The sequence below is a fragment of the Salvelinus alpinus genome, chromosome 23 (assembly GCF_045679555.1).
Source record: "Salvelinus alpinus chromosome 23, SLU_Salpinus.1, whole genome shotgun sequence".
Classification (NCBI taxonomy): Eukaryota; Metazoa; Chordata; class Actinopteri; order Salmoniformes; family Salmonidae; genus Salvelinus; species Salvelinus alpinus.
The window spans coordinates 44,532,592-44,560,467 of NC_092108.1; the positions used below are offsets into that span (position 1 = coordinate 44,532,592).

Sequence of the window (27,876 nt, forward strand, 5' to 3'; positions counted from 1 at the left end):
CAATCTTCTAATTATATAATTAACCCAGCAGCAAATGACACCTTTCATCCCTGGATTGAGGTACGTTTTCAAGCCATATCCCTGGTTCGTCACAGCGATGCTACGGATATTACGGAATAGCTGCTTTTCGACATGAAATTAAGTACCTTCTCTCAAGTCGAGTTTTGGCGATCTCTGTCGAAGCCTGGGGTTACCTGCAGATGAAAACCTTTTATTTTAAATGCATAATTTCACGCACTAACAATTAATACAAATAAGCCAGGAAACTCAATTGCGTTCTATATTTATTGCAATGATAAGATACAGATATACAATTAAATTATATTCCAAATATTGCAAGAGACAGCCTCTCTGATATTGATCCAAATATGAACAACTACATGACTAAAGACATTTTGACCAGATAGAACATGTATTTTGATGGGGAAAAGCAGCATAGTTTAATACTACAATATACAACAGACTGTGCACGAAGAACACTCAAAAGAACAATTAGAGATTTTCATGAAAAAGCCAAAATTCATAATACAGCTACTGGCACCTCGCTTTCCAGAAGACATCAGGAAACAGAAAAGCAATTAAAACAAAAATACTTAGAAAAAGACAAAAAGCTACACGATGTGCAGTTGTTAGTAGTATACGTGTCCTGTAGAAGAGCTACACGCTGTTGAGAAGAGTTCAGGGAAACACGTCGATGAAGAAACCAGTTGGAGGCCTAAAAATCGGAGGTTAACATGCTCTTCGAACAGGAAAGCAAGACTGAGTACTTGTACCCCTTTTCACACTAGTGAGCCTGAACAGAGATGTACTGCCGCCGGTCTGGTTACACATCCAGCATGGTACCAGGAACAAGCCGGCACTACAAAATAGTGTGATATGAGTGTCTCGAAGATACTCCTCAGTCGATTACATTGGGTCGATCTGTGTAGGGTGCGTGATATCAAAGCCATCGAGTGACTTTTTCCCCCCTTGCTCTCACAAGTTCTGCTCTACCATTCCACTGTGGGGAGAACTTTCCACCGAAGAGCATTTTGTGTGGAACAGCAATATAAATGTTATGCAAGCCACTGCCAATTACTTTCTCAACCACTAGTTAATCATTCACTATTCTTACGTGACTTACAGTAAGTAGACAAATGGACAAACTAGCTACATTACTCTTCACACATTCAAAGAAATGACAGTGTAAAATCGATCAATATAAAATAAAACAAAATTAGGTAGCCCATCTGATCCACACTTAACATAACCCACATTTCTAGTGTTTGAAAGTACCCAATAATGAGTACAGTACACTCTTGACAATATGCCTATTGGAGGTCAAAATTATAGCAAAAAAAGAATAATAAAAATAAAAATAAATTATGAAAAGAAGTCTTGATACCAAAAACCTAAACAAAAAGGTTTCTGTTCAGGTTGAACAAAGTAGGTTCATAATTTCTCAGACTAAGTTTGTGTGTGTGTGTATATATATATTTATATAAACACATATATATACACACACACACATTTGATATATCAATAGATATCATTATATAAATGATACATTTATCTATTTTATCCTCACTATGAGTAAAAAATGTGACCTTACGAATGGACAGTCTTGGACCACAGCCCACATAAAGCAACAATTGAGGAGAATTGGACCACGACCCCATTTGGTTTCAAATGGAGTCGCCATGCATTCACAGGGGTCTTCATCGTCGTCTGTTAGCTTGACTAGAATACCAATGAAGGCAACGCAACAAACGCAAATCATGAAAGGATGGGCAGCCGAGTTGAACTGACAACAGGCCTACCATACTCATTATACGATAGTTTGTAATAGTATGAAGTACACTGTCTGCTTTGCGTGGCTTAAATAGAACTGAAGGGAGAATGGGATCGAAGTCTACAAACCAATGTCCTGGCTCCTATACTGCTCTGCGTTCAAAAGGTTTGGAATCTGACACTAGTTACAAAAATGAATAATTGTACCAAAATCCCTTGCTGACACTTTTGACATGTCTTCTCATATGAAAACTGCATGCATTGTAACAACAATTTACGTGTTTGGCACTATTTCACTTTGACGCCTCATTCTAAAAATGGTGCATACGAACCTCAAACCGTTTTTCAATTCTATCTTTGCTGTCTGCATATGTGTGGCCTCAAATAAAAGTTATTCTAGTAAGGAATATTTTAGATGATCAGTTTTACACTTAAAATGAGTCCCACTGCTCATGGACACTACTCTTATGTAATGGACATGACTCTTGCGAAACTCTGATTTTATGTGTGTGCAGAACTGCACGACGATCATTATCAACCATACAAACAAGCATTTCTCATTGAAAATAGAAAGTAATGCCAAAAAAAACAAGGCTGGGGGAGAAACTACAGATTCTGGTCCATCCAGATTAGTTATATTGGCGCAGCCAGCGGTTGGTCAATTGTAACGTGATGGCTGCTTACGAGAGATCAGATTCTGGCTTTAGTCCAAATACAAGAGCTGAACCGTGTACAGGAGGGCCACTGCTAGTACAGGACACTTGGCCCAGTTGTGTGACAATGGTCCAAAGGAAAGGGTTGGTTTGAGTAGGGAAAACGTGCCTCCTGGACACAACACTGGGCTTAACTTTGATTGTACCAATCACACATCTTTCATAAGACCACAGTCAGGATTTGAGGGACAGGTAGAGAAGATGGCAGTATTTCTCCTGGCAAAACAAGGATTCCATAGTTGTATAATTCCCTCATCTGTGGAGATTGACTAAACTTTGCCTCACGTACAAAAACAAGACATACAAGGGACCATTGTACACATATAACATGTAGAGCAGATGAGTCTTTCTGAACTAGGATGATACGGGATAAAGTCATAACGTAAGTACCAAAAAAATCGGGAAAACATCGGGAGAACTATCGTGACAACTTCCTCAGACAAGCACGTCTGTTAAGTTAGTTTGCATTTCTCAGTTGAAATCATCTCAGAACCACAATAAGGCGTTTTTTTCTCTCTCTCTTGCCGTTTGCTTCGTTTCACCGGTGTCAATACCAAGACAGACGTGGTACAGTATAGTTAGTGGAAGATCGGAGCAGACAAGATGGGGAGGTGTCTCCTCAGCGAGGTTGAGAGAGGACCTGGAGGAGATCCTTCAGAGGAGGAGGTGGTGGTAGAGATAATGTTTATGTTTGAACAGACAAGGGCTTCGACTTACCGTCTCCCTTCTCCTCCACTCCTCTTTCCCCCTCTCCTTCCCCTTCCGTGTGCTGCTCCAGCTCTTCGCGGGTGATCATCTCAAAGTCGTTTCCGTTGCTGTGCTGCGAGCCCTCGTCCTCCCGGCGGTCGCTGTCCGTGTCCGAGTGGCGCTCGGCGGCGCTCGTCAACGTCCCCGCCGCCTCAGTCACCTCGCTTTCTTCCGTCCCTTTCGGCGCTGTGCCCTCACCCTCTTCTCGTTCCACCTCTCCTTCCTCCTCTTCCTCCCCACCATCACCCTTCTCCTCGCTGTCCGACTTCTGGGCCTTGGCTGCGTCTGCATCGGTGGTCTTGCCTTCTGTCTTGTCCGGGCTCTTCTTGCTGCAGCCCCGTGGGCCCTTGTACTCGTGCGTGTAGAGCGGGCGGAAGGAGTCGATGAAGCCCACGTCGGCAGTCAGGTTGGGCAGGAACCAGAAGTGGTGGCGACCGCCCGTCACCAGCCAGATGATCAGGAACAGGATGCAGCGAGCTGATGGGAGACAAACAAAAACAATGTCAAATGGCATTGTAATGTTAAGGTAAGAGCCTGGAAGTAACATCATTGGTTCTGAGGGGAGGTAATGAAGTCCTATGACATCAACTTTGGTGCATTGTTACCAGTTTTGACTAGGGTAAACAAGTGGTAAACTTACCAGGGCTGGGTTTCCCAAAAGCATCTTAGGGCTAACTTCGTTGCAAGAACCTTTGTAGCCGCATCGATAAATCTCTGAGCTGTTCCCCAAAATCATTGTTACTGAAGTTGCACTTAAAACGCTCGTTATTTACCGACTGCCTCAGACCACTCGTACAATAGCTAAGCGAGACGTGAGATAATTTGCCTTTGTTCACAGAAGACCTCCACTAAACAGAATCAAGAACGATATGTGTGTGTGTGTATATAATGTGTAACATGCGCAATGACTTGCCAAATCTACAATTTAGTGCATTATTATAGGGTAAGCAGGAGAATAAGCCGCCTCAATATTTGCAGCAATATGGGTGATAATATACACCACATTACCAAAAGTATGTGGACACCTACTCGTCGAACATCTCATTCCAAAACCATGGGCATTAATATGGAGTTGGTCCCCTCTTTGCTGCTATAACAGCATCCACTCTTGTTGGGCGATTATGCCTGTTTTGCAGTCAGCCATCCAATTCATCCCAAATGTGTTCCATAGGGTTGAGGTTAGGGCTCTGAGCAGGCCAGTCAAGTTATTCCACACAGATCTCAACAAACCATTTCTGTATGAACCTCACTTTGTGCACGGGGACATTGTCATGCTGACACAGGAAAGGCCTTCCCCAAACGGTAGCCACAAAGTTGGAATCGTCTAGAATGTCATTGTATGCTTTAGCATCAAGATTTCCCTTCACTGGAACTAAGGGGCCAAGCCCGAACCATGAAAAACAGCCCCAGACCATTATTCCTCCTCCACCAAACTTTACAGTTGGCACTATGCATTGAGGCAGGTAACGTTCTCCTGGCATCCGCAAAATCTAGATTCGTCCGTTGGACTGACAGATGGTGAAGCGTGATTCAGCACTCCAGGGAACGCGTTGCCACTGCTCCAGAGTCCAAAGGCGGCGAGCTTTACACCCCTACAGCCAACGCTTGGCATTGTGATCTCAGGATTGTGTGCGGCTACGCGGCCATAAAAATCCATTTAATGAAGCTCGCAACTAACAGTTTTTGTGCCGACGTTGCTTCCAGAGGGATTATGGAACTCGGTAGTGAGTGTTGCAACCGAGGACAAACTATTTTTACGCACTACAGGACTCAGCGTTCCCTTTGTGAGCTTGTGTGGCCTACCACTTCACAGCTGAGCCGTTGTTGCTCCTAGACATTTCCACTTAACAATAACAGCACTTACAGTTGACAAGGGCAGCTCTAGCAGGGCAGAAACTTGACGAACTGACTTGTTGGAAAGGTGGCATCCTATGACGGTGCCACGTTGAAAGTCACTGGGCCCTTCAGTAAGGCCATTTTACTGTCAATGTTTGTCTATGGATATTGCATGGCTGTGTGCTCGATTTTACACCTGTCAAGGGGTGTCCACATACTTTTGTGTGTACACTACTATTCAAAAGTTTGGGGTCACTTAGAAACGTCCTTGTTTTTGAAAGAAAAGCAATTTTTTTGGTCTATTAAAATAACATCAAATTGATCAGAAATACAGTGTAGACATTGTTAATGTCGTAAATGACTATTGTTGCTGGAAATTGATGATTTTTAATTAAATATCTACATAGCCGTAGAGGCCCATTATCACAACCATCACTCCTGTGTTCCAATGGCATGTTGTGTTAGCTAATCCAAGTTAATCAATTTAAAAGGCTAATTGATCATTAGAAAACCCTTTTGCAATTATGTTCGCACAGCTGAAAACTGTTGTCCCAATTAAGGAAGCAATAAAACTAGCCTTCTTTAGAATAGTTGAGTATCTGGAGCATCAGCATCTGTGGGTTCGATTACAGGCTCAAAATGGCCAGAAACAAAGAACTTTCTTCTGAAACTCGTCAGTCTATTCTGGTTCGGAGAAATTAAGGCTATTGCGAGAAATGGGGCGGCAGGTAGCCTAGTGGTTAGAGCGTTGGACTAGTAACTGAGAGGTTGCAAGATCGAATCCCCGAGCTGACAAGGTAAAAATCTGTCTTTCTGCCCCTGAACAAGGGAGTTAACCCACTGTTCCTAGAAAATTTGAATTTGTTCTTAACTGAATTGCCTAGTTAAAGGTAAAGGTAAAAATAAAAAATAAACTGAAGATCTCATACAACGCTGTGGGCCATTGGAACACAGGAGTGATGGTTACTGGAAATGGGCCTCTGTATGCCTATGTAGATATTCCATTTTAAAAAATCTGCCGTTTCCAGCTACAATAGTCATTTACAACATTAACAATGTCTACACTGTATTTCTGATCAAGTTGATGTTATTTAAGGGACAATAAAAATGTGCTTTTCTTTCAAAAACAAGGACATTTCTAAGTGACCCCAAACTTTTGAACAGTAGTGTGTATATATATATATATATATATATATATATATATATATCACACAAAAGTTAGTGTAAATACAGTGCCTTCAGAAAGTATTCACACCCTTTGACGTGTTTCACATTGTTGTTACAGCCTGAATTTATAATGGATTAAATAGCGATAATGTCAAAGTGGAATTATGTTTTTCCTAAATGAATTACAAATGAAAATGAGTATAAGTATTCATCCCCTTCGTTATGGCAAGCCTAACAACTTCAAGAATAAACATTTGCTGAACAAATCACATAATAAGTTGCATGGACTCACTCAGTAACAGGCTTTAACATAATTTTTGAATGACCTCATCTCTGTACCCCACACATCCAGTACAATTATCTGTAAGGTCCCTCAGCTGAGCAGTGAATTTCAAACACAGATTCAACCACAAAGACCAGGGAGGTTTACTAATGCCTTGCAAAGAAGGGCACCTATTGATAGATGGGTACAAATAAAAAAGCAAACAATGAACACCCCTTTGAGTATGGTGAAGTTATTAATTACACTTTGTATCAATACACCCAGTCACTACAAAGATACTGACGTCCTTCCGAACTCATTTGCCAGAGAGGAAGAAAACCGCTCAGGGATTTCACGCTGAGGCCAATGGTGACTTTAAAACAGTTAGAGTTTAAATGGCTGAGATAGAAGAAAACTGAGGATGGATCAACAACATTGTAGTTCACTCCACAATACTAACCTAATTGAAAGGAAGCCTGTACAGAATAAAACTATTCCAAAAACATGCATCCTGATTGCAACAAAGCACTAAAGTAATACTGCAAAAAATGTGGCAAAGCAATTCACTTTTTGTTCTGAATACAAATAGTTGTGTTTGGGGCAAATCAAATACAACACATTACTGAGTACCACTCTCCATATTTTCAAGCATAGCGGTGGCTGCATCATGTTATGAGTATGCTTGTAATCGTTACGGACTGGGGAGTTTCAGGATGAAAAAAGAAACGGAATAGAGCCAAGCACAGGCAAAATCCTAGAGGAAAACCTGGTTCAGTCGGCTTTCCATCAGACATTGGGAGATGAATTCACGTTTCAGCAGGATAATAACCTAAAACACAAGGCCAAATCTACACTGGAGTTGCTTACCAAGAAGACAATGAATATTCCAGAGTGTCCGAGTTACAGTTTTGACTTAAATCTACGGCAAAACCTGAAAATGGTTGTCTTGCAATGATCAATCAACAACCAATTTGATAGAGCTTGAAGAATGTTGAAAAGAATAAATGGGCAAATATTGTACAATCCAAGTCTGCAAAGCTCTTAGAGACTTACCCAGTAAGACTCACAGCTGTAATCACTGCCAAAGGTGATTGTAACATGTATTGACTCAGGGGTGTGAACACTTATGTAAATGAGGCATTTCATTTTCAATACATTTGCAATTTTTTTTATCTAAAAACATGTTTTCATGTTCATTTTGTCATTATGGGGTACTTTGTGTAATGGGCGAGACATCAAATTGAATCTATTTTGAATTTATGTTGTCACAACAAAATGTAAAGGGGTATGAATACTTTCTGAAGGCGCTGTAGATAAAATATAGTGTTAATGCATATGATTGTGTTGACTCCCAATAACCAAAATATTGGCAGAAACAGTTCCTCCCCTGAATGACTGAAGGCAGCAGACAATATACTAGGTGTGATTTACAACCTGATAGCAATATTTAGACTACTTAACCATTTATGGGTGAATTTCATTAATCATGCATTGACTGCATCCATTCAATTCTGCCAACAGTGCCTTACTGTACGTAATGGATTTTTTTTGTCAAAGCATAAACTGTGAATGATATTTTAGACGGATATTATGATCATCTACGCGTTTCATTTCTGTAAAGAACTTAAAATGGTTGTCAGTTCCACTAAGTTCCATTGGGCCCAGATCAACTATTAAAAGGGTAAAGAATAAAACAAACGTTTTATTGGAATTTCATGTAAGGGTTGGATAGGTGTATTAGCAATATTGTGATATATTCTACCTAGCATATTAGGAGAACATGTTGGAAGCACCATATTGATTGAAACTACCCAATCTTTTCAGGTTGTACACAAGTGTCTAGAGCAGGGATGGGCAACTTTGATGGGGGTGGGGGCTCATTGGCTCGTGCAGTCAGAGTCTGCCTTCGCCTTTTGGGGGCCTTAAGCGGAATGTGGTTCAATCAAGGCTGGAATGAAAACCCGCAGACACTCGGTCCTTATATTTGAGTAGCACACGATTAATGAATTAAATCAGTCAACACAAACGGATATTGAAACAATAAAAAAAAATCTAATATAATGGGTGTGGTTTTGGTTCAAAGTGAATTGCATGAGTTTCAGGCGAGTTAATTAGGGTAAAACTAGGCCTTATGAAATGCGTATGATATGTTAAAATGTAAATGTATGATAACATTCAGTTAGGGTCTCACTTGGTGAAGTCCATAGGACACAATAAATGTATGAATGCAACAACCATGTCTCTTTCACTAACAAATACATTCATGGGTGGTATCTCTACAATTTACTCACATTTTGTACACTGGAGAATTCTGTGAATACTAATCCAAAATTGTTTTTTTGCTGCTGAAATGGGTTAATTGAGTGACTGACATAAGAGAAACTGCTGATGCACAACCCCCCCCCCCCCAAAAAAAAGGCGTGTTTTCTTTCTGTCACTTACCAACAGCTAACAGCAGTATACTGGCCACGAAACAGCCTGCTGCCACGCTCAGGTAGTACACACCCACACGCATCTCAGCCGGCCACAGTGGGAAAAGAGTGGCCGCAATCACTGCAATTACTAGAAACACAGAGACAGACACGCCTTAGTACAGTGGAAAATAACCATTGTTATTCTCTTCTTTACCAATTCAGTCGCAGTTTTCAGTCATTTGTGTGAATGACAGTTTAATCAGGTAGTTTAAAAATTTCAACAAAATGTAAATGTTCTAGGTAATTAACACTACAATGCCACTCACCCAGAATCAGTCCCATGGCAAAGGTTTTAAAATGGACTGGATCATAGATCCAAACAAACACCTGGGAAGTGGAGTAAACGTCAATTTTACATTTCACCTTAAATATTTGTTTATTTGGGAGGGAAAAAATCTGAATTTGCCACGTTTCACCGTTTTCAGATATTACATGGTGTAGTCAGTGCATGTCACATTGAACCATCTGCCATCATATGAAAACAAGCTAGCCTAGCAAACTGACGTCACAAAGAATTTGGGTCTTATGACACGTCATGGAGAATTTGTCTCGTAAAGTGCACCCTCAAACAGTTATTTTGTGAAATAACCTTTTCTTGGAATTCTCTCAAATGCCACATGGAAACACGAACACCAAAGTGCTGAATTCATGTACAGTTGAAGTCGGAATTTTACATACACTTAGGTTGGAGTCATTAAAACTCATTTTTCAACCACTCCACAAATTTATTGTTAACAAACTTTATAGTTTTGCAAGTCGGTTAGGACATCTACCTTGTGCATGACAAGTAATTTTTCCAACAATTGTTTACAGACAGATTATTTCACTTATAATTCACTGTATCACAATTCCAGTGGGTCAGAAGTTTACATACACTAAGTTGACTGTGCCTTTAAACAGCTTGGAAAATTCCAGAAAATGATGTCATGGCTTTAGAATAATTCTGAGAGGCTAATTGACATCATTTGAGTCAATTGGAGGTGTACATGTGGATGTATTTCAAGGCCTACCTTCAAACTCAGTGCCTCTTTGCTTGACATCATGGGTAAATCAAAAGAAATCAGCCAAGACCTCAGAAAAAAAACACTGTAGACCTCCACAAGCCTGGTTCATCCTTGGGAGCGATTTCCAAACGCCTGAAGGTACCACGTTCATCTGTACAAACAATAGTACGCAAGTATAAACACCATGGGAGCACGCAACCGCCATACCGCTCAGGAAGGAGACGCGTTCTGTCTCCTGGAGATGAACGTACTTTGGTGCGAAAAGTGCAAATCAATTCCAGAACAACAGCAAAGGACCTTGTGAAGAAGCTGGAGGAAACAGGTACAAAAGTATCTATATCCACAGTAAAACGAGTCCTATATCGACATAACCTGAAAGGCAGCTCAGCAAGGAAGAAGCCACTGCTCCAAAACCGCCATAAAAAAAAGCCAGACTACGGTTTGAAACTGCACATGGGGACAAATGATGTACTTTTTGGAGAAATGTTCTCTGGTCTGATGAAACAAAAACATAACTTTTTGGCCATAATGACTGTCGTTATGTTTGGAGGAAAAAGGGGGAGGCTTGCAAGCCGAAGAACATCATCCCAACCGTGAAGCACGGGGGTGGCAGCATCATGTTGTGGGGGTGCTTTGCTGCAGGAGGGACTGGTGCACTTCACAAAATAGATGGCCTCATGAGGAAGGAAAATTATGTGGATATATTGAAGCAACATCTCAAGACATCAGGCAGGAAGTTAAAGCTTGGTCGCAAATGGGTCTTCCAAATGGACAATGACACCAAGCATACTTCCAAAGTTGTGGCAAAATGGCTTAAGGACAACAAAGTCAAGGTATTGGAGTGGCCATCACAAAGTCCTGACCTCAATCCCATAGGACATTTGTGGGCAGAACTGAAAAAGCGTGTGCGAGCAAGGAGGCCTACAAACCTGACTCAGTTACACCAGCTCTGTCAGGAGGAATGGGCCAACATTTACCCAACTTATTGTGGGAAGCTTGTGGAAGGCTACCCAAAACATTTGACCCAAGTTAAACAATTTAAAAAGGCAATGCTACCAAATACTAATTGAGAGTATGTAAACTTCTGACCCACTGGGAATGTGATGAAAGAAATACAAGCTGAAATAAATCACTGTCTACTATTATTCTGACATTTCACATTCTTAAAATAAGGTGGTGATCCTAACTGACCTAAGACAGGGAATTTTTACTCGGATTAAATATCAGGAATGGTGAAAAACGGAGTTTAAATGGATTTGGCTAAGATGTATGTAAACTTCTGACTAAACTGTACATACGAAAACGCTCAAACTGTACACTTTCTCTGATTCAGAGGGGTTGGGTTAAATGCAGAAGACACATTTCAGTTGAATACATTGTTGGACAACTGACTAGGTATCCCCCTTTCCCTTTCCTTCAAAGCGGATATTACAAATACCTCTGACTAAAGACGTTCTCATCTACATTTCAACTGAAACATGCTCACTTTCCCAGAAATTCTTGCCTTTCATTTCCCCTATCTAACCTGTTATCCGAAGTTACCCTGTGTTCCAACTCACCTCATTCCCATCCAGGAAGAGCTGGTCCTCATGAGGCTCCAGTTTGAACTTCTTCTTGGCATCTTTTTTCTTCTTTGGCATTCCGGGGCTATCATCCTGAACAAAAAGACACAGCAAGATCAGAAACATGACCTTTACAGAAATACGACTGATCCATGTCTACGACGAGACTGCTTCAGTGGTCTACTACAACATGCTTATGGCCTACGTATTCACCCAATTTACTCACACTCTTCTCCTTCTTTGCATCTGAAGCCTCGGCATCCTTGGAATCCTTCTTCTCTTTCTTCCCCTTCTTCTCCTCCTCCTTGCCGCTGTCGCCCTTAGCCTTCTCTTTCTCTTTCTCTTTCTCCTTATCTTTCTTGATGTCCTTCTCTGGCTTCTTCTTCATGACTTTCAGAGCGCGGTGGAAGAACTGCTTCTTCAGTAGCCTGAACAAGGAGAGCAGAAACCGTGTGGTAGATAGTTACTCTCGTGTGTAAGCTGGTAGTTAGTCTAGTGTAGTGTAAAGTTGTAGTTAGCTAGTGCAGTGTTAGTGAAGTCAGTGTAGGGTGGTAGGTAGCGGTAAATAGTCAAGTGTATAGTCAATGTGGTAGTAAGTGTGGTGTAGCGTGGTAGTGATATTAGTTAGTCTAGTATACAGTGGTAGTGATGGTAGTTAGTCTCGTGTGGTATGTAGTTGAAGGTAGGTGGGTCCCACCTATTGCAGTAGTCCACCACAGAGTCTCTGGTGGTGAACACAGCCTCCTCTCCCTTCTTGGCCTTGGCCCACTTGGAGTCCAGCAGACAGTCTATTGCCTTGGAGGCTGACATGGGGAAACCGGCAACATGTTCAAACATACAGACAAGACATGGAGATACTGAGTGTTGAAACTCAATCGCTATCATGCCATGTCAACAGCTGATGTGTGGGACCAGTTATCAGAAGGCTCAATCCAGATCAAAAGTATCCTTTGTTGTCTCAATCCTGTTTATAAAGAGACAGTGATGAAATATTCCAAACAATTGTTGTGGGATCATAGACAATATCTTGGTTGTAGCATGTGACGTGGTATATAGAGCTTTGGTCTAGTTTTGTCATCAAGACTCATCCAAAAGCAAGGGGGGGGGGGGGGCATAGGCTCACTTAAAACAATTATTTTGTGCTGGGTGAACGTTCTGAAATCCTGGCCCCTGGGGATATGATGTGTACAAAAGCTACTCTCCACAACAGACACAGAAGCTCACACAGACATTTAACCCACAACTGTGCAAACAACATTTACTGACACTGTGGAGAGCAGCAGCTCTGCTATGGGGCTAACATTGAAAAGGTACTAAAACGTGATAGGATGTCAGCCTTTGGCCGAAACAAGTAACCCTCTTTGAATCTTGTATTAATCCACATCTTCATTTGAGACAGACCAAATGGCACAGTTCTAAGCCATCTTGTATCTATACCATTTCAAGCCAACCCCATGGCTTGAATGTACAAAACATTAGGAACACCATACGAACATTGAGTTGCACCCCCTTTTAATCTCAGAACAGCCTCAATTCATTGGCGCATAGACTACAAGGTGTCGAAAGCCTTCCACAGGGATGCTGGGCCATGTTGACACCGATGTTTCCCACAGTTGTGTGAAGTTGGCTGAATGTCCTTTGGGTGGTGGACCGTTTGTGATAAACAGGAAAAACTGTTAAGTGTGAAAAGCCCAGCAGGGGTGCAGTTCTTGTCTCTCAAACCGGTGCGCTTGGTACCTCCTACCAGACCCTGTTCAAAAGGCACTTAAATATTTTGTCTTGTCCATTCACCCTCTGAATGGCACACACACAATCCATGTCTCAAGGCTTAAAAAAACCTTCTTTAACCTGCCTCCCCCCCTTCATCTACACTGACTGAAGTGGATTTATCAATAAGGGATCATAGCTGTCGCCTGGATTCACCTGTTCAATCTGTCATGGAAAGAGCAGGTGTTCCTAATGTTTTTACACTCAGTGTAGAGGGTTACCTACTGATCACAGCATGTTTGTGTTGGAGACTGTCTGGTCTGAAATCCCACAGCTGACGCCATGAACTGATTCATGTAAATGTCAAGTTTGATTTTGAAAATATATCTTATTGTAATTCTGGCTTTTCAAACTAACACAGACATTTAGATAATTACTGAAACTTGGTTAAAGTCTGTGCCGGACACTGATGTGTCTCTGAATGGATACAATTTTTATAGATCTGACAGACGTGTGGGTTTCACCATATTCATAAAGAACAACTTGCATGTTGCTGTGTGTATATCCACCTCAGTCTACAAACTTTTTGAATATCTTGTCCTAAATGTGGGCCTGGGTAATAATGCCCAACTAACATTAGTGGGAATTTATCGCCCTTCCCAATAGATCTTAGCAAATTGTCTGACTTGCTGTCTAACTACGGTGAATCTGAATTATTAACATTGAGTGATCTTAACCTGGATTGGTTGATGCCAGTATCAGACAGACTGAAATATATTTGTACTGAGCTAAATTAACTCAACTGATAACTAAACCAACACGCCCCAACTTAAAAACACCACGAAAAATCTACTCTTTTGGATATCATTCTGACAAACACCCCTTATAAAAGTATACAGCCAATGGAGTCTTCGCTAACGAGCTCGGTGACCATTGTCCCATTGCCTGAATTAAAGATACTAAGCTATCTAAATCGTGTCCATGCATTATTACAAAGAGACATTTCAATGACCAACATTTCCTGTATGACCTGGTTGGGAGGGTGTGCTGTCCTCTATCTTCGATTCGGATCAGGTCCTTAAATGTTTTACCTCTCTGTTTAACTCTGATGCAGATAAGCATGCCCCATATACGAGATTAAGGGTAAAAGACAGCTATAACCCTTGGTTCACACATGAATGATCTGAAAGATTTCATAAAAGAAACTTAGTTTGGGCTCAGGCTAAATTGACATTCTAACCTCAAAGGCAGTCCTTCAGATATTCAAGAAATAGATGTCTTACTCTGGTTAGAATAGCAAAGTGAACATACTTCTTGAATTGTGTATATGAGGGGTTGAAATCCCCCCCCCCCCCCAAATTGCCCGAGCAGGTTAAGACAGCCTCTGGTCCCATAACAGACCACATTTGTGGTGCTATAGTTAACCATTTTGCCTCAGCTGGCTGAGATGAGATTCAAATAATGGTTTCTGAAAATAGCACAAGTTCCACAAGAAGGAGTCCTTTATTAATCTCTAAACAGACAGCAGAGACTGATGTACTTCAAGGCACTCTTTTTTCCATTTGAACCATTTTGTGTCAATGATGTAAAGTGCCTTGTAAAAAATGTATCAAAAGATATCCACTGGAGTTGATTCGCTTTACCGCTTTCTACTGCAGCTTTCTCCCCCAACCCCCGCTCACTGTAGAACCTTTGACCCGCATTCTTTATTTAACAATTGCTTCTGGTGCAATCCATAATATCTGGAAGGGGGTACATGTCCTCCCTTTTTACAAAAGGTTGAGAGGCTTCTGACCTAGACAACTACCACCCAATTTCTAAACTATCTTGCAAAAATATTGGAATCACTTGCACACTCTCAGCTAAGAACTTTTTAACTTCAAATTATATTCTTAATGTGTACCAGTCTGGTTTTAGAACTGGACATAGCACCGTGTCAGTCTTAAATGACATTCAATTGCTTAGATCATAAGAATCACTATGTTGCCATATTTATAGACCTATCCAATGCTTTCAACACTGTCAACCATCCCCTACTCATTCAAAGGTTGTCTGAAATGGGCCTCGACCAGGTGTCTTGCAAGTGGTTTGGGAGCCATCTGTCAGACAGGACACAATGTGAGCTTTCTGATGGTGTCAAGTCACCTCGATATTACTAAAAGGTGGTCCCGCAGGAGTCGATTTTGGGACCTGCCCTCTTTCCTATCTATATAAATAATATTGGTCTATCTGCAAAACGTGTAACGTTCATCTATATATAGATTACATTTATCTACGCTATTGCCCCTACCAATTTTGGCACCCTGCAGAAAGCCCTTGTGAATTTAAAAATTAGTACTTAATGTGGGAAAAAATAAATGTATGCTGTTTTCTAATTATTGTAGAAATATTTCAGATGGCTTAGCCCATTTATGCATTGGATGGTTCTTTCATAGAGCAGGTTCCGTCTACACATATCTGGGCTTTTGAATTTCCAATAATTTGATGTTTAAAAAAAAAATGAATTAGTTAGTTAGCTAGTTATGATGAGATTTAAATGTAGGCTTCTTTTATAGAAATAGATCATGCCTCCTTAATTAGGAGGAAACAGACTGACCAAAAGTATGTGGACACTAGGGTTACACATTTTGGGGAATATTCTGGTGGAAACTTTCCGTGGGAATTAACGGGAATATATGCAATTAATATAAATTAAATGTAGATGTTTTTTGCATTGAATATATTTACCATATCATATGGAGACAGAAACGTAAACCTTTTACCTTATGAGTAGACAATTGCAAATGATTAAATCCTTCCAATACAATTTGTTTTGTTTTTTAAAATTTAGTTACGAATTAAATTACTTGACTTCACATGGGATGATTTCACTAAACAACAAAAGGGAATATTGAATGATCACCAATGATCCCATCACATCTCCCTAAAAACAGACTATCATCTGTAAAGTGATAGTCTGGAAACTAAAGCTTTGGTTGTCTTCCTCTCACTCTTCCATGTCTTCTCCCTAGACCTCCTCAATGTCCACCTCTTGAACATCAGACTCTGAGGCCTCATCTTCACTGTCACTTTCCAACCCTGTTGAGGATGACTCGTTGTCAGGCAAAAAAAACCTCAAATTTGCAAATTTCAAATTTGCCCGGATGGCCACCAATTTTTCAACCCTTGTATTGGTCAGCCTGTTGCATGCTTTGGTGTGTGTGTTCCCAAACAAGGACCAGTTGCGCTCTGAGGCGAATGATGTTGATGGGATTTGGAGGATGATAGAGGCAACAGGGGAAAGAGCCTCAGATCCACAAAGTCCCTTCCACCAGGTGGCTGATGAGATATGTTGGCACGACTGCCATATTGCATCTCCATCCCAAAGCCTTGCTTGGAAGTGTCCTTCGCTAGACTGTCAAGAACCTTGCCCTCATCCAGGCCAAGGTGGCGAGATACGGTAGTGATGACACCATAGGCCTTGTTGATCTCTGCACCAGACAGGATGCTCTTGCCAGCATACTTGGGGTCCAACATGTACGGTGCGGCATGCAAGGGCTTCAGGCAGAAGTCTTCACGCTTTTTGATGTATTTCAGAACTGGAGCAACAGTGAAGTGGGCAGGACAGTACAAATTTATTCTCTTACATTCTCTTACAAGCAGAGTCTGAACATCAGACAGGATGCCATTGTCTCAATCCGTGCAATGGCTACTGCTATAGGTTTCAGGAGTTTTAGGCTGCTTACCACTCTCTCCCAAAATACATCATCCAGGAGGATCCTCTTGATGGGGCTGTCCATATCGGCAGACTGTGATATGGCCATTTCGTGGAGACTCCTTACCCTCCAGGAGACTGTCAAACATGATGACACCACCACCCCAACGGGTGTTGCTGGGCAGCTTCAAGGTGGTGCTCTTATTCTTCTTACTCTGCTTGATGAGGTAGATTGCTGCTATAACTTGATGACACTTCACATACCTACACATTTCCTTCGCTCTCTTGTAGAGTGTATCCATTGTTTTCAGTGCCACGATGTCCTTGAGGAGCAGATTCAATGCATGAGCAGCACAGCTAATGAGTGTGATGTGAGGGTAGGATTCCTCCACTTTAGACCAAGCAGCCTTCATGTTCGCAGCATTGTCTGTCACCAGTGCAAATACCTTCTGTGGCTCAAGGTCATTGATGACTGCCTTCAACACATCTGCAATGTAGAGACCAGTGTGTCTGTTGTCCCTTGTGTCTGTGCTCTTGTAGAATACTGGTTGAGGGATGGAGATGTAGTTAATTATTCCTTGCCCACAAACATTTGACCACCCATCAGAGATGATTGCAATACAGTCTGCCTTCTCTATGATTTGCTTAACCTTCACTTGAACTCTGTTGAACTCTGCATCCAGCAAATGTGTAGATAAAGCATGTCTGGTTGGAGGGGTGTATGCTGGGCGAAGAACATTCAGAAATATCTTCCAATACACATTGCTTGTGAGCAGAGGTGAACCAGTTGCATACACAGCTCGAGCAAGACATTAATCAGCATTTCTCTGACTACGTTCCTCCACTGATTCCAGGAGCACCATGAGCTGTTGCTATCGATAAGGTGTCTGATTCATCATTTTCACCTCAAATAGAAGTAGAGGGACTTTTGTCAGAGGTTGCTTGTTATGAGCGCTGAGGGAACTTTATGCACTTGGCCAGATGATTCTGCATCTTTGATGCATAAAAAAAATAAAAAAAATACAATTCCATGTAAAGATCAATGGTTAAGCAGTTAGATAAACAACTCCTAAAGAAGATAAATGTTTTAAAATTAAACATGTATGGAAACAGGTGAATTATTACTCCTCAGTTAGCAGGCTCAAGCAAGCTAAAACCCACATGGTAGGAAAAACTAACTAGCAGAAATTGTTAAAAAGTTCTAAATTATTTAAACACTTATATCCTGCCTGTTTGTCCCTGTCCGTGGGTATCGTCAGACGGGGCCACAGTGTCTCGACCCCTCCTGTCTCAGCCTCCAGTATTAATGCTGCAATAGTTTGTGTCGGGGGGCTAGGGTCAGTCTGTTATATCTGGAGTATTTATCCTGTCTTAACCGGTGTCCTGTGTGAATTTAAGTATGATCTCTCTAATTATCCCACTCGGAGGACCTGAGCCCTAGGACAATGCCTCAGGACTACCTGGCCTTGCTGTCCCCAGTCCACCTGGCCGTGCTGCTGCTCCAGTTTCAACTGTCCTGCCTGTGGCTATGGAACCCTGACCTGTTCACCGGTCATGCTACCTGTCCCAGACCTGCTGTTTTCAATTCTCTAGAGACAGCAGGAGCGGTAGAGATACTCTCAATGATCGGCTATGAAAAGCAGACTGACATTTACTCCTGAGGTGCTGACCTATTGCACCCTCTACAACCACTGTGATTATTATTATTTGACACTGCTGGTCATTTATGAACATTTGAACATCTTGGCCATGTTCTGTTATAATCTCCACCCGGCACAGCCAGAAGAGGACTGGCCACCCCTCATAGCCTGGTTCCTCTCTGGGTTTCTTCCTAGGTTCCAGCCTTTCTAGGGAGATTTTCCTAGCCACCATGCTTCTACACCTGCATTGAGGTTTTAGCCTGGGTTTCTGTACAGCACTTTGTGATATCAGCTGATGTAAGAAGGGCTTTATAAATACATTTGATTGATTGGACTTTTCTGTAGGCTACTATTCACTAGTTAACAAAAACTCATGCAGGTCATATAAAATATAACAATGCATTCGGAAAGTATTCAGACCCTTTGACTTTTTTCCACATTTTCTTACATTACAGCCTTATTCTAAAATGGATTACATTGTTTTCCCCCCTCAACAATCTACACACAATACCCCATAATGACAAAGCAAAAACAGGTTTTTAGAATGTTTTGCTAATTTATTAGAAATAAGAACTGAAATAATATTTACATAAGTATTCAGACCCTTTACTCCGTACTTTGTTGAAGCACCTTTGGCAGCGATAACAGCCTCGAGTCTTCTTGGGTATGGCGCACAAGCTTGGCACACCTGTATTTGGGGAGTTTCTCCCATTCTTCTCTGAAGATCCTCTCAAGCTCTGTCAGGTTGGATGGGGACCGTCACTGCACAGCTATTTTCAGGTCCCGAGTCTGAGGTCCTGAGCGCTCTGAAGCAGGTTTTCATCAAGGATCTCTGTACTTTGCTTCGATCCTGACTAGTCTCCCAGTCCCTGCCGCTGAAAAACACCCCCACAACATGATGCTGCCACCACCATGCTTCACCGTAGGGATGGTATTGGCCAGGTGATGAGCGGTGCCTGGTTTCCTCCAGACATGAAGCTTGGCATTCAGGCCAAAGAGCTCAATCTTGGTTTCATCAGAGCAGAGAATCTTGTTTCTCACGGTCAGAGTCCTTTAGGTGCCTTTTGGCAAACTCCAAGCGGGCGGTCATCGGCTTTTTACTGAGGAGTGGCTTCCGTCTGGCTACTCTACCATAAAGGCCTGATTAGTGGAGTGCTCTCTGACCAAGGCACTTCTCCCCTAATCTCTCAGTTTGGCTGGGCTGCCAGCTCTAGGAAGAGTTGGAAAAAGTTTGGAACCACCATTTAAGAAGGAAGGAGGCCACTGTGTTCTTGGGGACCTTCAATGCTGTAGACATTTTTTGGTACCCTGGCATCAACACAATCCTGTCTCTGAGGTCTACCGACAATTGTTCGACCTGCTTTTTGCTCTGACATGCACTGTCAACTGCGGGACCTTATCTAGACAGGTGTGCGCCTTTCCAAATCATGTCCAATCAATTGAATTTACCACAGGTGGACTCCAATCAAGTTGTAAAAACATCAAGGATGATCAATGGAAACTGGATGCGCCTGAGCTCAATTTAGAGTCTCATAGCAAAGGGTCTAAATACTTACCTTATTTAGGTATCAGTTTATTTTTAATACATTTGCAACATTTTCTAAAAACATGTTTTTGCTTTTTCATTATAGGGTATTGTGTGTAGATTGCTGAGGACGTATTTATATAAAAAAAAAAAATACATTTTTTAATCTATTATAGAATACAGCTGTAATGTTACAAAATGTGAAAAAAATGTAAGGGGTCTGAATACTTTCTGAATGCACTGTACCTCTAGTAATTTTTTCAACTGATACCGGGGAGACCTTCAGACGAGTCTTGTGTAGCCCAAACTGTTCTGCCAAGAGAGACAGAAGTTGGCAAAGACATTAAGAAAAGACATTAAGAAAACCCGCTAAGCCCTCCGACATTTTCAACCGCTCTCTGTAATACCCAAATGTTTAAAGCAGACCACAGTCCCTGTGCCCAAGATCGCCACGGTAACCGTAAGGCAAATATTAGTCTATTGTATTCTATACATGCTGGTTTTCGTGGGCTATACCTGAGACATGAAACAGATAGGTGGGAGGGCATTACAGGCTGTCGGCCAATTTATTAATGCGCAATTTGCCTAAATGGGTAATGGAAACAGGGGTTATTCAACACTAGGTTTTTGCGACACTAGGTGTTCAATTGTGACGGCATTACGTCCAGCTGTTTTTAAATCGACAAGATCGTTACATGGAAACGCAACCTAGCAGGCAATAGTCGCATCCATTTTCTATGCTAACTTCCTAAATGTCGACCAAAAAAAAAAAACTTATGGAAACATATTTACTGACCAATGAAGTAGTCCACCCGATGGCCCATCATGTTAGTGGATTTGGTGGGGCAGTTGAAACGGAGGAACTTAGCCACTGCCTTCTCCTCCTTGGTGGGCTCGCTCACCTCCTACACACACACACACACACACACGTGAGGAAGGCACAAAATAAAGTAGGGCTAAATGTTATCCTTTCTCTACTTCTACAGAGCATTGTAAATAACTTCTATATCAGACCAGAGAAGCAGATCGGCCAGTTAACCCAGGGCAGGGGTGGGGTTTAGGTCAAGTTGTAGAAAACTCCCACTCACTTCCTCACACGCAACCCAGTAGCAGTTACATAAATGTCCAGGTTCCTGCAGGGGTGGGACCCAGTTCCTTCCCCAGCACACCTTAACTGGACTCACCTGCACCCTAATCAGTTGATTCCTTCTTTGTATTATCCTCATGTGTGGAACAAACGAGGAAGAGGTGAAGCGAGAGGTTTTACTCGTCCCAAAATCGGTCCACGAAAATATGCCCACGAAGTGAGGATTTTTTTTATGGAGGTCAATGAATGTCGAATTTGGTCAACAAAAAATGTAATTGCGCATTTGCAACGTGAGGCTTATTTAATCTAATAGAAGCTTCGTAATGGTTAGGTTGTTACGAATGTAGTGATAAGTAAAACGCACTTGGCATTTTGGGAACTTAAAAAAAAAAAAAAAGGACTTCATATCGGAGTTGTCTGTTGTAATAGAGATGATATAACCCGTTTTAGCGTGGACATTGCCATTTAGGGCTTCCACCATTTTAAAGTAAGTATTCCTAGGAGCTGGGAGCGATCAGCCAATGAAGAAGAAAATGTACTACTTTAAAATGGAGATAGCCTCAATGGCGCTGCTAATGCTGTCACAGACGCTATAATGGCACTCATTCAAATATGCGTTCTCTATCTCTATGGCCTGTTCACACGAGTATATGCCCTTTCATTGGCTAGAATGGTCCAACCTGATCTCGACCCCTCCCACCTGCTTTCCATCTTTGAGGACATGTATTTCCATTGTTAGAGCGGTCCCGTGTCTATCTAGTCAACATTATAGACAATCTTAGGTTGGAGTTATATGCAAGCTGGCGAGGGGTCCAAAAAGTGAGTAGTATCGTGATATCACAGGTATCCTGCTATTGACACACGTTGAATTATGCAACAGAATGTGACAACCGTAATTAATGAGGCAGTCTAGACAGCGCAGGTGAGTGCAGGTAGGCCTACACAGAGGACGTTTGTGGTTACAGCCCTGTTCCACCACTTTGTTAATGTTTGCATATATGCAAATACATTCAGAGTATAACTAACATAGGCTTGACAGAAACAGGAACCCCATCACTGTCTGCACACCTCAGCTCGCCATCGCGGCAAAATAACATTTTAAAACTGATGGAGATGCAAACGGACGGAGAGAAGCAGCTGATTAGGATAACGGCTGGTTTGGGAAAGCGTGATATTGGATGAAGAACTCATTCTGATATGACATCACGCTCTGGACTTGGTCTGATATTCTATTTTTAGGACTCGTAAGAATGCATTCTGTGCTCAGTCATTCATTTCGATATGAGAAACTTACACACTTATCCATTTGGGGGTGGTAGTGTTAGATTGCCAACTTAGATGCTAGCTAACTAACACACATTGTGTGTAATAATTTGCGCTATTGAAACACCTACTCATTCCAGGGTTTTGCCTTTATTTTACTATTTTCTACATTGTAGAATAATAGTGAAGACATCAAAACAATGAAATAACACATACAGAATCATGTAGTAACCAAAAAACTAAACAAATCAAATTATATTTTAGATTTCAGATTCTCCAAAGTAGCCACCCTTTGCCTTGATGACAGCTTTGCACACTCGTGGCCTTTTTCTCAACCAGCTTCATGAGGTAGTCACCTGGAATGCATTTCAATTAACAGGTGTGCCTTGTCAAAAAGTTAATTTGTGGAATGTCTTTCCTTCTGAATAAATTTGAGCCAATCAGTTGTGTTGTGACAAGGTAGGGGTGGTATACAGAAGATAGCCCTATTTGGTAAAAGACCAAGTTCATATTATGGAAAGAACAGCACAAATAAGCAAAGAGAAATAACAGTCCATCATTACTTTAAGACATCAAGTTCTATGATGAAACTGTCTCTCATGAGGACCGCCACAGGAAAGGAAGACCCAGAGTTACCTCTGCTGCTGAGAATAAGTTAGAGTTAACTGCACCTCAGATTGCAGTCCAAATAAATGCCTCAGAGTTCAAGTAACAGACACATCTCAACATCAACTGTTCAGATGAGACTGTGTGAATCAGGCCTCCATGGTCGAATTCCTGCAAAGAAACCACTACTAAAGGAAACCAATAAGAGCAGCCTTGCTTGGGCCATGAAACATGCGCAATGGACATTAGACTGGTGGAAATCTGTCCTTTGGTCTGATGAGTCCGAATTTTAGATTTTTGGTTCCAACCGCTGCCATGGTAAGACGCAGAGTAGGTGAACAGATCTCCGCATCTGTGGTTCCCACTGTGAAGCATGGGAGGTGGTGGTGTGATGGTGCTTTACTGGTGACACTGTCTGTGATTTATTTAGAATTCAAGGCAACTTAACCAGTATGGCTACCACAGCTTTCTGCAGCGATACGCCATCTCATCGGGTTTGCACTTAGTTGGACTATCATTTGTTTTTCAACAGGACATCAGATGCATCAGATGACCTGGCCTCCACAATCACCCGACCTCAACCCAATTGAGATGGTTTAGGATGAGTTGGACCGCAGAGTGAAGATAAAGCAGCCAACAAGTGCTCAGCATATGTGGGAACTCCTTCAAGACTGTAGGAAAAGACTTCCAGTTGATTACCTCATGAAACTGGTTGAGTGAATGCCAAGAGTGTACAAAGCTGTCATAAAGGCAAAGTGTGGATACTTTCAAGAATCTAAAATATATTTTGATTTGATTCCGTGTGTTATTTTTGTTTTGATGTCTTCACTATTATTCCACAATGTAGAATGGTAAAAATAAAGAAAAACCCTGGAATGAGTAGGTGTGTCCAAACTTGACAGGTACTGTACATGCAACTATAATTCCCTTCTTAACAATAAACCACAGCATTATTTCGAACACAGGATGCTTACCGAGTTGCATTCCAAATTTCCTAGTCAGGAACAAAGTTTGTTAAGTGCAGTGAGTGATGACACAGCCCCCAGAGAAGGTAACGTTAGTGATCACACAGCGGGAAAATGTATCCTTCTCAAAACCCATTGGATGAGAAAGCCAGAGGCCCCCCCCCTCTGACCTTCTCCTCCAATGGGTTTTGAGAAGGAGGCGAAAAGAGGCGACGCAAGGAGTATGCAACTGAGATTCTCCCAGGGGGATATACACGATTCACATGGATGACCCATTTTGAGATCAAAACTGAGAATATCGGCAAAGTGACAAGTTTGTATCCCCTGTGTATTTATTCTATATTGTTTAATAGTAAGAAACCATCTACATCCATACCACAATTTGAAGCCTACAAAAGACCAACAGACCGTTTCTAAATTAAAGGTCAAAAGGCTACCCTCCTCTCAACTTGTGTTACCTCCCACCCATCCCTTACCAGGTTCTTTGCACTATTTTATCATGGTAACGCAAATGGGGGAAGGGTAGCCAGACAACCGACTTTCCAAGGCGGCCTACCAAGCAGCCACCCATTTCTCCACCCTGACCTCCACCTGAACTCAAGCCATCCAGGCCTCCACCCAAACCATCCAGACTCCAACTCAACCAAGCGATCAACCCATCCCTTACCAGTGGCCAAACCTTCCCCAAGGCCCACTGCATGCTTCAAGTTTGCCAGTTAGCAATACCAGGCCCCGGCTCGGCTACACCAGGCCCCGGCTCGGCTACACCAGGCCCCGGCTCGGCTACACCAGGCCGAGTGTAGGCCGAAGCTCCTGTACAGTTTGAATTGCCACCTTTATTCTGTTTGTCTGTATACTATGGTAATTACAATATGCTAATATCTGCACTCACACATGAAGCAGGAATGTGGCTTTGGTCACACCACATCCTAACTATATTTTGATCTGTGGCAGCAATGATGGTTAAGTGTGCCTTTCATTCTAAATAAATCACTGACAGTGTCACCAGCAAAGCACTCCCACAACACCATGCTTCACGGTGGGAACCACACATGCAGAGATCATCCGTTCACCTACTCTGCGTCTCACAAAGACACAGCGGTTGGAACCAAAAATCTAAAATGTGTACTCATCAGACTAAAGGACCGATTTCCACCAGTCTAATGTCCATTGCTCATGTTTCTTGGTCCATTGCTCGTGTTTATTTTCCTTCACTGCCAAGCAGCCAACAAGTGCTCAGCATATGTGGGAACTCCTTCAAGACTGATGGAAAATCATTCCAGGTGAAGCTGGTTGAGAGATTGCCGAGAGTGTGAATCTCAAATGTAAAATATATTTTGATTTGTTTAACACTTTTTTGGTTACTACATGATTCCATGTGTTATTTCATAGATTTGGTGTCTTCACTATTATTCTACAATGTAGAAAATAGTAAAAATAAAGCAAAACCCTAGAATGAGTAAGTGTGTCCAAACTTTTGATTGGTACTAATATATATATTCGTTATTTTTATAGCTCCGCTTGTGTCCATATTCAGTAATACTATACACCTCGATATGGTACAGAAACGTAACGACGAAATACGAAAATCTGGATACCGCCCAACAATAGCCAACGTCTTGGCCAAGTCCCAGTAATCTGCATGCTAGCTAGCCAAACAAAAGTCTATCAGACCACATAAATAAAGGTCAAAATCTAATCAGATAGAAGCCAGATTAGAATAGCCATTAGCCCAAACAAAGGAAGCCATGTTTCAAAGTTCATAAATGTGCATCCAGGTATACTTTTGCAGCTGAGTCAATTTATTTTAATAACATTATTTAATACGTGTTATTAGAGCCCCATGCAGCTTTTGTTCACTGTATGTGTAATAAATCACTGTGTGTGTTTGTTTTGGCTATGCTCGCTTTAAGTTCACTTCACTCATCGTGGTAAAGCAACATTGCAAGCAGTTATTCCTGAATATTATTACACCACCATGAGTGAGAGAGCACGCAAAAGGGAGGTAAAGGAATAGATAGAATTCTAGCTGTTGCATAATAACGACATGAGCTGTTCTTTCAGGCAAAAACTGCCATAAATGAGATATGGGTCTGCAATTTTATGAAATTTTACGACTACCAGCCAAGCTGTCTGTTTCAGCTGTTGTTGATGCATGTCAACCTGTTTCATTATCTGACAATGACCACCAGTCTGACAATGACCACTCACTACAGTGAGGTATTTTATCGTCATCATCAGGTTTGTCGCGTTGAAGCGTGTTATGAGTTTGTCTCAAACAAAATTGAGAGGGACTCACACCCCACAGTACACTTGTCAAGCCTTGCTGGTAAATCCTGTAATCCTCTAAAGTTACGTCATCGATTGGAAAATGAGAAATTGACTATTTTCGTGCAGCCATCAAACATCAATGAATGAGGATGTACTGGTACATCATTGCCATTTGGCTTGCTAAACAGTATTTATGCATACCAACACACTCAAACACGCATGCACATTTGGTTACAACCGCAACTTTGCCTGCTTTAAGTTAGCTAACTACTGTCATTGGTGATGGTAGCTAGTAAGACACCGAGTTTCGCTAAAAGTTGTTAAAAAGTAGGTTAAGTGTTTTGCGCTAGCGTTCAATACATGAGGTGTATTCATTAGTCGGTTTCCGTTGAAAAACGGAAGCATACAGAGTAAACGTAACGGAGGGGACGTACCTGTATTTGCCCAATAAACGCGTTTTCGTTCTGTTCAAAACGTTTTGCAACGGAAACCGAATACTACACCCCTGGTTTCTGTGATACCCAGACACAGTGAAATATTCGGGTTACAGATAACGGTCTACATAGAACATTACTTCCTTCAAAATAAAATATTTCGGTGGCTAGCAAGCTAACGTTAGCTAGCTACCTGCTAGTTGCAGCTTTTCGCCAATCAACTGCATCGATTCACCAGCAAGAAACTAGCCTGTTGCTGAAACTTATACATATTGCCATGTCCAAAATGAGAACGGTTTTCAACTCTGTAATATATCAAACCAAATATTATCTTCTTCCAGTTAGCGTTAAAATGATTTTACCTGGATCCGTTTCTTATGCCTCCTGCGCTCCGCCATGATCCTCCAACACTGCTCGTTTGACGTGTGTTCACGTACGGGTAGTATCGCGACAGCAAAAATTATCTTCGTTAGGGTTTTACGGCGGACTACATCCAAAAGTTGTATTGCTGCCACCTACTGTGCGGGATGAAAATAAAAGATAAAAAAATATGTGGATAAAAATACTCATACTGACTACCAGAAAGTCACTCAATATTATCCTTGCCTCTAATGTTAAAATGAATAATCCATGTCTGATCCCTACACAGGCTCAGGAGCCTGGGGGGAGCGCACGTATTCCGTTGCATATAACCCTTGCAACTCTTCCGCTGTGAATTCCTGCAGCCACAATGATGGTCAATTTCTTTGACTTCCTTGCTACTTGGTCCGTGTTGTTTCACATTTGCAAATGAACGGCACAAAACCCACTTTCTTTACATACAGCATGTCTGGTTCTCTTACATGCGTAGGGAGGTATTCATTATCAAAAACAATAGCACCGACAAACTTTCTTCCATTCCTCCATTCATTATGCGGGTCAGGCAATGGGCCCTAACCACACCTGGGATTCTCATTGCAAGGATTTCCTCCTTTATTTCCACCAACACTCCAGAGATGACTCCTTTAACAGGTGCCCTACTCAAGAGTTCGAAGCATGACACTTCAGATGGTCCTTGACCGACATACACTTATCATCCCCTTCAGTTTTCTTCTTTTTCTTTTTCATTCCCTTCTTTGATACTACCGTTCTCCATTCCTCTTCTCTAAC

General features: G+C 41.7%; 1 protein-coding gene across 2 annotated transcripts; it reads right to left on the minus strand.

The window, feature by feature from the left end:
- Positions 1 to 267: 267 nt before the first annotated feature.
- LOC139551132 (translocation protein SEC62-like) lies at positions 268 to 27,669 on the minus strand. 2 transcript variants are annotated; one of them, XM_071362542.1, is made up of 9 exons: positions 27,090 to 27,207; positions 20,898 to 21,006; positions 20,348 to 20,413; positions 12,233 to 12,338; positions 11,762 to 11,963; positions 11,533 to 11,628; positions 9,236 to 9,296; positions 8,938 to 9,057; positions 2,324 to 3,707 (listed from the first exon to the last, which is right to left on the minus strand). In XM_071362542.1, the coding sequence occupies exons 1-9, from the start codon at positions 27,123 to 27,125 to the stop codon at positions 3,169 to 3,171; spliced, it is 1,335 nt and encodes a 444-aa protein (XP_071218643.1). In that variant the 5' UTR covers positions 27,126 to 27,207; the 3' UTR covers positions 2,324 to 3,168. The 2 variants fall into 2 exon arrangements, with proteins under 2 accessions (XP_071218644.1, XP_071218643.1); XM_071362543.1 differs by lacking the exon at positions 20,348 to 20,413 and having other exon boundaries at positions 268 to 3,707; positions 27,090 to 27,669.
- Between the last annotated feature and the right edge of the window lie 207 nt (positions 27,670 to 27,876).